The sequence below is a fragment of the Varroa destructor genome, unplaced genomic scaffold (genome assembly GCF_002443255.2).
Source record: "Varroa destructor unplaced genomic scaffold, Vdes_3.0 BEIS01000005.1, whole genome shotgun sequence".
NCBI classification, from domain to species: Eukaryota; Metazoa; Arthropoda; class Arachnida; order Mesostigmata; family Varroidae; genus Varroa; species Varroa destructor.
The window spans coordinates 11,569,864-11,580,573 of NW_019211458.1; the positions used below are offsets into that span (position 1 = coordinate 11,569,864).

The window sequence follows — 10,710 nt, forward strand, 5'->3', positions numbered from 1 at the left end:
TATAGAAGAAATAAATATTTTAGGTAAGATGGCTGTGGTTGCAGTCCGATCGTTCTGTTTCGCAGGCCAGTCTGGTTACAACAGTCGAGAAAACGACTAGGAAATCGTCAACAGCAGAGGGTGCCATGATTGCCTCGAGTGAGCGCGTGAGTACTATTCGACACTAATGTGTCGATCACTCTCCATCGTTTACTTAACTTGTTCAGGCAACGTTCGGTGCATCAGTTCGTTTACTGTTACTAGCATACTTGCTGCCAGCATATCGGGATCGTTAGTAAAAGTCGTAGCTCAACTGGATCAGACAATAATCCCTTCCTCTGGGTCTGTGATAGGCAACGACGAGCACCGTCGTTCGGTTGGTTAGCTTAACAAGTTGTGATCTCTGCCGCTAAATCTGCTGGTAAATAGAGTCTCTACTACCGGAACGGATGTTGTTGTTTCTTGACCCTCGCAAGGGTATAAGTCGCTCTTAGTGATCAGTACTAGGTCTAGGCAGTTATCCACCCTTAACACTTAGGGCGAACCCTGTAGCCTTGAAAGCAGCTGGAGCAGTTAGTCCTTTCTAGCATTGGTTTTTCGGGCTGCTTAGTTCAGTCTTTAGTTGAGCAGAATGATATCTCTGCCAACGCCTATATCCGAGAACGGATGAGGAGTCAAGTAATGCCGACAACCAGTTCGGTGGTTTATATATAGCCAGCGGTATTTACCCACAGTAAGTCCTGTGTTGCCGGCCCATCATTGCCAACCGTCGAGAAGTAAAATATACCGTCATGGCTAAAGGTCTCTCTCATTAAAACTATGCGGGGTATTAAGGTATGTCGATCAGCTTCGTAAGCCGATCGTAGTCAAATAAGTCACTGTCGAGTGAATAGCAGCAAAGGTTGATTTAAATCGAGTTGAGCGGAGCTTTGTCCTAGTTGAGCAGCGAATGGTCCATGATTCTCGATGGAGCTGGCCTATCGGTGAGAGAAGCTAGCAAACTGATAAGCTGCGATGATGAATTATTGTTGATGACAGCTCAAGCTTGCGGCGCGAAAACCGCTTGCTACGCCTCTAAATGCGGAGTCGACGTCGTCCTAGTAAAACATGGCGCTTGATAGAACTAAGCGTGACCTGTTTGGGAGCGTCAGTTGAAAAGGCATGCTTTCCTATTGAGTAACGGCTCGGGCGGTGCAACGAAAAGTAACTAGTGCCATCATATCTCATCAGCGATACCCACCTAACGCGAACGCGTTCGTAAAACATTGGCCTTCAAACCTCGTCGATACTGACAGCACGAGCAATTAGCGGCATTGCTAATAGACGTTTCTACTCAGATCTTTACCCCGTCAATAAATAGTGATGTTATGATAACCATTGGACTGAATGCGTACGTTGAAAGCTTCAAGTAAGCAACAACCCGTGAAGAAAAGAGTGGCCTGTGTCCGTGTTTACGCGAGTGCATTACTTTAAGTAACTAATTGGGAAACTGCAGTAAAACACGTGGTGAACTAACAGGGCTGATGGGAACTAGGCGCCGTATCAGGTCACAGTTGGCTACTGTCATCTTGTACTCCAGCAAGTTATGATCGGGAGTGATCGGCGTATACTCTACAAACAGAGCACTGCTAGTTCATCAATGCGACTCGACCTAACCCTGTTCTAAATATATTTGGCTACAAACACCTCAAAAGCGCCGCCTGAACACATTTATCGTTCAGAAAGTGTACAGCCTCGGCCGTTTACCCCTCACAGTCTTGAACGTGCGCTGCTCGTACTTAGTGCTATTTACGGCGCAATGTGCCGCTCGCCTCAGGACTATGGATCTGCATACTGTGGCGCTAACAGTTTTAACTAAACCACCATAGTAAGGAGAAAAAGTTATCAAGCATATTAAATAAGTAGTAATAACTAAAATATGTTTAATAACGCATAATCTGAACGTTAGATGGCGCTCGCCGAATCTTGGAGTCTTTCATCTTTTGTGCTTAGCAAGAAGCACATTAGCACTACTGGTTGATACGTCGTAGTCAAAAAGAGCCAATGAAGGCCCGACCTGACTACCTCCGGAACTCATACAGCTGCAACGACTTCATACTTCAACCCATGCCATTGCCAACACTCAAACTATATTAGTGAATGTGCACTGATTTGTGTTATATGGAGTGACAAATAATAATGCCACAGAGAGATGTTTCGTCATATTTCATTATCAGTACATAACTAATCGATACCGCGAAAGAGGACCTACGCTTACGTAAGTAGGTTCATTGGGAAACGGCTTATCGATCATGTCTAATTGTAAAACTGGCAGTTTCGTAGTGGAAAGGCAGAATCCAGAACATTCCCGAATGTTAGCCGAGAAGAGCCCCGATCTATTTGCAGAGGACCAGCAATGGGACATAACGGTAACATCTTTAAACAGTTAGAAATATACATACACGCATTACAACTGTGTAATATTCACCCGCATATAAATATAGAACTGAGCTTAACTTGATAATGGTATTTAAAGCTTTTTTCGCTTGTTTCATAGAAATCGCTTACGCAGTATTTGAGACCTAACCTATGATTTGGCCACGTCAAGACTACTACCTTACACATAAATGAAAGGCTTTATGTATTCGCGTATACATATATATCTTTCGTTTCTTAAGATGAAAATATAAATACTAATACGGAATCAGGCATACGGATTTTGAAATCCTTCTACATGGAATAGGTATAACTCGTCGATTTTGCAACTGCCAAGATTTAAAGTACGCATTTCCATGAATGACTCTGAATGAGAGGCTAAATGATTTGAATTAGTGTTATTAAATCTAGATGGATTAAGTAGGTGCATACGGCTCAAACTTTTCTTACCATTTCTACAATGAACGAAACGCTCGCAGGACATCGTAGCTCGGCAACGCATATCTATCTATATTGTATAAACGCACTATATTTTCTATTTTCAAACATAGAAGATTCAGACTGGGGATGCCCATGTAAAAATACTATATAACGAATAAAGCACTTCAACATTATATCGTTCCCTAATTTGTACGGACATGCTCTGGATCTTCTTTGCGTACTTAGGTCTTAATCCGGCTATCATTCCTATGTGTCTCTCGATACGTGTAATCAGCATTTTACTAATTAACTAAATATCAAAACTCACAATTTTTTATATTTTTATATATTATTATTTTCTTAATCTTTCATCTATATTAATATATTATTTTATTTTATATATGAAATAGTATAAATAAATAGATATATAATATTTAGATGCGTGATTTTACTGCTTTTACTTTTTAAAACTACGCGGGCTAACATTGTTATACAATATTTTTTGCGATTTTCCGAGCGAGTTTTTCCCAATACTATTATTATCAAATATGCTATTCGGAAAGGCTTTCCGGAACGTTTGTAGTTCATACGGAAGTTATCTGTACAGAGCGGTCGAACCCTTGTAATTGGAAAAAGGTCTCCTCGTAATCGTTTATTTGCCAACCTAACCTCGAATGAAATGGACGGTTGTTGTGTGGAATTAGCAAAGTAATGTTGTTACATGTAGACAGCCGGACAGCGTCCCCTAGTATGCGTGAGCTGTCTGATGAAGTTTATGGCCAAACGCCATTCATTGACACACTATAAACGCTCACGTTCTTTCCTGGTAAAAACAGCTACAGAGTAAAAAAAATTAAAAGGGAAGGAGGTTTGAAGGTACACAAAAGCATGAAGTTAGAGACCCAATTTGGCGAACATAAATATAAAAGCAACAAATAACGAAGGGACCAAAGGGCAAATGAGATAGTAGCGAGCATTGGAAATATAAAACAAATTTATATACCTGCTTCCAAGTGTATATTCTTTGCATTAAGACGTTGGGCAAAATTAGTAATTAATAGGTGCTGATCATTACAGTTAACCCAGTATCCCTCAGAATTCGCTTCTTATTAGCTAATGCTGGACTGAGCTGAAATTTATTTGGGGAAGCAGTAGCGCTTGGAAGCTATGGGGAGTATAAGATTATTTTACACATGTGAGTAGTATCATTTAATTTTTAGCTTTACCCTTGCATCAAAAAAATAAGGCAAAAGTGGGCGCTGATAAATCTGAGCTCGTAGACCTAATGTATGACCCAAGTACTCCTTCGACAGGGAATATAAACTATTACAAATAGACAACACAGCCCTGTTCTAAGGAACAGCGAGGCAACCAGCTGCACAAACGGTAAACCTTCATAATACAATCGGACGAAGTCCGATCAAGCAGCAATACCGTACTGCGCTAAGATGACAACATCGCTATATTGACAAAGCAAAAAGCTACGATCGGCATAGTTATGTCATGCCTTAAGAAAAAGGCACAGTAATATTATTAGATAAACGGTTTCTTCAAGCCTGAAAGGCGGGTTTCATATTTACATCGATTAGATGCGGCGTTTAGTGCTCGATATTGGTTTGGTGATGCTTTATAGTATTACTAATGTCACTCTCTCTTCCCCTCATCATCTGTAGACTCGGTTCCTACCTATCTTCAATATCTTTTTGTATACAGAAGAACTCACTGTTCAACTCAAGCGATTGTACTAGTCTTTCGTTCTCTTTTTTCCATTACTCGTTACAAACTCGAGATAAGTGGCTGGGTTGCACTGTGATTTGCCCCTTTGTTTAAATAACCGCTTGGCTTTCTTTCTGTGTTGGGTCTCTCACGTAGCCAAAATATATTATCACTTGACCAAGAGCTTGTGCTGAGGATATATCTGTGAGGTGTAGAGCGGTTACCCTCTCAATGGTCACGGGGGCCAAGGCTATGAAAGCCTTCGGTAACGAACAAATTGTGAATGAAGGGTCAAAAAAGGCGAATCGTTGCCCCCGTAGGCATCTGCCAAGAATGTTGAGAATGACGAAAATAGCAGGGTAAAAGAGAAGTACGAAAAACGTCGATGCGTAGCGTGTAATGCGGTCACTTTGTCGATCGGATGACCGTCTGTCAAAGGTAATGACAACGCTGCATCTTTGTGCTTAGTCATGAGGTAATCGTAGAATAGATAGTATCTACGCTAGTTTGTGCAAGCAGATACAGGTAGGTACGGTGGGTATCGCCTTACCGGAAGTAAATAATAGTGAAAGGAATAGTGGAACAATGCGGGTTAAATGTTGAACGTATATGATACCTCTAAGTAATACCATTGCCCCTGGATATTGTGTACGTGCACCGAATAATTGCATCATATTCGGGTTCCGCTTTTTACTTTACGACTAACAGAGCCGCTCGATATAATGTACAGCGGCAGCTCGAGTCCGGTTGTTCAGCAAAGTCGGCCAGACACGGATCCGGTCAACATCGTATGGTACAAAGAACCTTTCGATGGGCCTAACCAATAGCGCATATTATTGTATTCTAGTCTCAATAGCTATAAGGCACTGTGGGCAGCTAGGTGATTGCCCCCAGAAGTCCTGTTGTTTCTCTTCTAATTAGGCGCATTGTATTCTTGCCTGAGTCACGAGGTCTATGAACCAGGAACCGCGAATAGTAGCAGAAAGCTTACTCGATGGCGTTCTCTTAGCCCTGTAGTAGCTTTTCAGATATTGGCTGCAGGGCTAATGTTACGACTGGCAGCAAGCTCCATTTCAGCTTGCGCCTATTTGTCACCTTTTATACGACTATGGTTAACTGGTCATCGGTTGACTGGCTCTTTGTACATACACTGACTCTGATGCCCTATTTCGTACGAGTGCAAACTTTCGCAGATGATTTGCATGAATTAATTGGATCCGTCTAGACGTCTTTTAGACCAGCCTTTTTTTCCGTAGCCCATAGAACACAACTGAAGGCTGTGGCCTTTGCAGAACAGCCGGTTGCATGACATCATTGAAATTCGCGCTCTATTCTGACGTGGTACCCTCACCATTTGATACTACCGTTTGGTTCTGTGAACGCTTAAGGAAAAGGCAAAATTCCTGGAGCACAAATTGAGATATCTATTTATTTGAGTATAGTAGCAGCGGAAAGTCTTAATTTAGTATTTAGTAGTAGTTATTTGCTTGTTGACCGAAATGTTTTTTTCCAGTCTCTGACGAACTGTGCAGTATAGACAGAACTAACATACTTTTCCAAACTGTAAAAACCAAGATAAGAATGGAATCACTCGTTATCACATTGCAGCAAGAGAACCAAGTGACACACAATAATGTCTCTTCATATTTGTTAAAGCTGTATATAATAATAATAATAATATCTGTTTCAACATATGCCGCTATAGACCGTACTTCGATTAAAAACCACTTTAATTTTATAAATACACAATAATTTTAGATTGATTCTGGTACTTTTGTAACGATTTCGACAAGTTTAATAAAATCAGATATATCTGCATCGTGTAGGCCATTTTCCTAGATCATTGACTCTATTCGACCTCAAAAAGATGTCACTCTATTCAGGTCGAAGACGTATTCACAGGCGTAAGCCTAGCGGAGGCATTTGTTTTCCAGATAAAAAAAATCGTATAGTGTAGCTTGTGTAGTGATGGTAGCTTATTGTTCCACATATAAATTATCGCCTGTACTTGTTAAGTCAGTACTTTGTTAACCGAACGTCGCTTTACTAGGTGCATATAACATCTGATATAACGAATGAAGGACAATTGCGAGAAACTTTTCGAGAACTTATATTGCGATAATCTATGGTCTCTATTATATTTATGGACTGCCTAGGCCAAGTAGAGTGTGGGCATCCATGTTTAGGATGAGTAACTTATTACAGTAGTTTCAAAATTTTTCCAATCTAGCCTACTGCCATTGTACCAAGTTTAAGAGTATAACTAATCGTGCTCGATGCGTAACAAAGTAAACATTCTATACAATATCACAGGATGCTTTTGCGGGTCTCTCAATCCTTGCAGATCTGATGCTGCTGGAGGGTGGGCGAGAGACTGATCTGCCTTTCAAATGAACAAGTTAACGGTTTCTATTAAATTTGTGTGCACGCCACATACGCTGCTACGCGTTAGCATGCAGCATCAATAGAATTTGTATAGCAGGCGAGAACCTTTAACTTCGATAAGTTTCGCCCGTGTGGAGCCTTTTCAACTGCAAGCGACGCGCGGATGAGGGATCCTTATAATTTTTAAAGGGTTAAGAAGACTCCAAAACTGGATTAAACTGGCCTCAGTCGATTCTCGAGCAAGAGGAGTAAGTTTCCACAAATTCATCAGGCCAAATAGTTGTCACATCCGTAAACCTCATCCGTAATTAAAAACACTCATCAGCGATTTCAGCAACAACTACTGGGCAATAAGTTTTGGTTGAAATTATTAGAACTTAGCCAATAGAAAAGGCTTCTTTATTAAATAAACCCAATTTACGATGCGACTCAGTAGGGCCCTGCGCTCTGTAAATGGCAAACGCAGGTAACACCGAGCCACAGCTTGGATGTGGCTCACTTACTTCGTCCGGTTACCTTTTACTCTGTACATGGCGTACATAACAAACGGTTCTACGAGTTCTGAGAACAAGAATAACACGTTTGCTGGGTGTCAATTCTGACACATCAAACTTCAGAGCGAAGCTTTGTGTTCAACTCTAACTCGAGCTAATTAGGCAAGTCCTTTAGGTCAAGGTTGCAAGTGAAGTTGATCAAACCAAGACCCAACTATACTTCTATTTGACAGTTCAGAAACTTCTTTCCAATGTTGCTTGGGAGACGCCAAAGAAACATTCTTGGTAAACTTATACGCGTTTTTTGTAGCAGATTTATGAAGCTCCAAGGTGAGTGTACCAGCAGTTATTTTGAAGCTGCTATGGATTCACTTATTATTATTTGATAACAACTCGTTTTTACATACAATTTACTCATGTAGATTCGTATTAGTACTGCTATTCATGGTTACCATGATAGCACCATTAGGAAGACGTGAGTTGGCCGCCCAAACTGCATCCCTTCCCAGTCGAGTCTTTTAGAACCCATTGTATTTTGAAGTCCTGTCCCGTGTTATGTGGTAGCGTTTTTCGACGCTTATCTTACACTATTAGAATTAGTTAAGAGAACTGCTAATAGATGTAAGTTACGACCAAATGCCTCAAGACAGATTCGATGTTTGACTTGCCGGAATTGATGGCCTTTCAAGTACATCCATCTATCTGTCTGTCTGTCTGTCTGTCTATCTATCTATCTATCTATCTATTAATTTGAGTTTAATCTATAGCTCAGGCGTATTAGCTAGTTGTTATTCAATAAAGTGGTACTATATCTTCTTTAAGCATAACTCAAAGGTAACTGCAACGTTGGGGTAATCGAAAATTATATTCTCTTGAGTGAAAAAGATCTGAAATAAACAATCCTATGTAAATGTATTTGTTCTTTTTTCACTAGCAGTTGTTAACCTAAATCAGATTCGAGGTATTTAATTCTTCGACAGTTTCCATTTTGGCACATGTTTGTCGCCATTGTCAACTTGCTAGCTATTTCAGAAATAAGCACCTTATGTTTCTAAGCTAATTCAGTCTCACACGATACCCTAAAACCAGTCGAACTTTAAATGTTCTTGTTTTTACGCGGAGCCCTAATAAATTCAAATGATTTATTTTCCTCCCACCTACGTCCCATCTATGGCGTTCCTATATCTACGATCTATAACTTCGTCAACACAACCAACGAATACCCGACCAATGTTAACCACTAAAAACGATGGCCCTATCTCACCTCTAAAAGCACAAGTTACATCAGCCGACAAGGCCAGTGCTATGGCATGTTCTTAGGGCGTTCACCGTCTGCAAAATAGCTGAATTAAGTTAGCGCTTCTAGACGCCATTCTGTCAACCGCTATCACCCAAACAAGGTGAGTTTCTTCTGACTCTGAGTCGAATGACGACCCGTGACTGTTAGGTCGGTCGAACACCTTTCTACTGCGAGCTGTGCCTTTTTGAACTCTCGCTCAGCGACTGCTGTGGCTGTGCGTCCTATCGGCCTTTCATTGTCATCGTCAACACTCTCGTAATCCCAACGCTTAGTTATCGTTACTCAATGTTGCTGCTGGTAGCAATGAAGTTAATAGTAGCCATCGGACAAATCTACGACGATTCTGCGATAAACATTCCAGTACCACTAATCGAGCGTTACGTTCAATGCTGCGGCTCTTATAGTTCTAATAGTCAAAAGTGTGGTAGAGACTTGCCCGTTAGCTATTGACAGATACGCAAACAGGTCAAATGGACAAACGAACAGACAACTGAGCCTCTAATCACTGGCCTACTGCTGCTATTTAGATTATTAAATCGCTCAGCTGAATTACCCAACGAGTTAGTTACCGTCTCAGATTTTCTGTCTCGAAGTCGTCGTCGTCGTCGTTGTTGTTACGCTGGCTCGTTCGCTAACGCGACGCCTCAGCAACGTTATACAACTGTCTGCGCTTCTATTCTATTATTGCGCCAGTACTGTCGCGCGGAAACCAGCGAGAATAGAAAAAATTACGGTGTCGTTAACGTTATTTCAGCATCGCGTCGTAGTCTCCTCTGTTGATGATAACGCCGTCGGAAGACTCCAGCTCCTCGCCCATCGGGAAAGGTTCAATGTTTATTGTCCGTCTGATCACTAGAATAGAGAATGCGTACAGCTGAATGACTGACGGACTATTGGGCAGCCAAAGCCAAGAGATCTATCGGTCAGTAGAAGCAGCAACGGTTGCAGCGGTAGGTGGATGGGTACGGCAGGACACGCGACAATAGGACAGTTTTCTCTCTCCGTTCCGTCGTGTCGGGCGGCGGCCGCCCTGTGCGATTATCAGCGATTGTTGTAATAGTATTTATTTAGTGTAAATAGTCCAAGGGATACGCCGACATGTTTAACATTTTTTACAACTTATTCGTTGCATCGATGTCGGCTGCCAAGCCCGGCTTCTGTGGTTTTCGCCGTAGTGCGCGCGGTATTTAATATTCCAGACCACTTTTGGCTTACCGGTGGCTATACAATGTAAAACAACGTGAAACAGCGATGCTAAAAAAAATTTTACCATTACCTGCTCTTGTGTACGCGCACTGAAAAGGTGCGCGGTATCCAAAGTTGGGGGGAGGGGGCATTATGTAACCTGCGTTGCCCTAGCCCCATCAAGAGTTAGTGTCATCAATATCCCCGAGTAGGCTTGCACGGACGAGTGTCTCGAAGTGATTGTGCTATGGGCCTTATGATACTGTGTCTTGATCGTAGGTGATAGGCTTTCGGCCCACTTCGAGAGGAATACGGCGGTAGAGTTTGAGAGTGCTAGATGACGCACAGTACAGCTAGGCGCTCGAATAGAGAGTAAGGCGAAATGTGAGTGTTGTAACCCATCTGCTAAAAAAGACACGTTTCTTTGTTTACTTATTTACCTTCAGCCATGTTGCATTTATATGATGTAAAAAAACCTCAATGTTGGGAGCCGGAAACATCTGGACAGGAAGTTGGGTAAGCATGTGTACTGAAGTCGTCGAGTAGCAGAAATGAGTTATCTATAGTAACTCATTTCTTCATTCAAGATATTTTGGTTTAAAACGAGGTAACTGTTGCATTGCAATCGTGAGTTGCAAATCAGTCGCAGATTTTAACGCCCGGTTGATATTAGGACGAGCTGAAGTAGCAGTGGCGCACTGAAATATTCTCTTGAATAACACCGAAATGCTCCGTTGTATATAAGGTTGTGCTACTACGAACGACTGTGTTTCATCCGCCTACGCACGTAACAGTTACCAAAAAGGTGATTTTAAA

The 10,710-nt window shown here is 41.6% G+C and overlaps 1 protein-coding gene across 12 annotated transcripts in view; it reads left to right on the forward strand.

The window, feature by feature from the left end:
* The window catches only part of Epac (Exchange protein directly activated by cAMP), a 207,958-nt gene that overhangs the window by 95,997 nt on the left and 101,251 nt on the right, over positions 1-10,710 (forward strand). For 2 of the 12 annotated variants that reach the window (XM_086991415.1, XM_086991420.1), the window contains exon 1: positions 9,675-10,410. The exons of 5 other annotated variants lie outside the window; for them this stretch is intronic. Coding sequence is in view for 4 of the 7 variants with exons in the window: in XM_086991420.1 (XP_086847546.1) it covers positions 10,375-10,410 (36 nt within the window). In the remaining 3 variants the exon portion in view is untranslated. 5 more of the 12 variants (XM_086991418.1, XM_086991414.1, XM_086991419.1 and 2 more) reach the window with 5 other exon arrangements.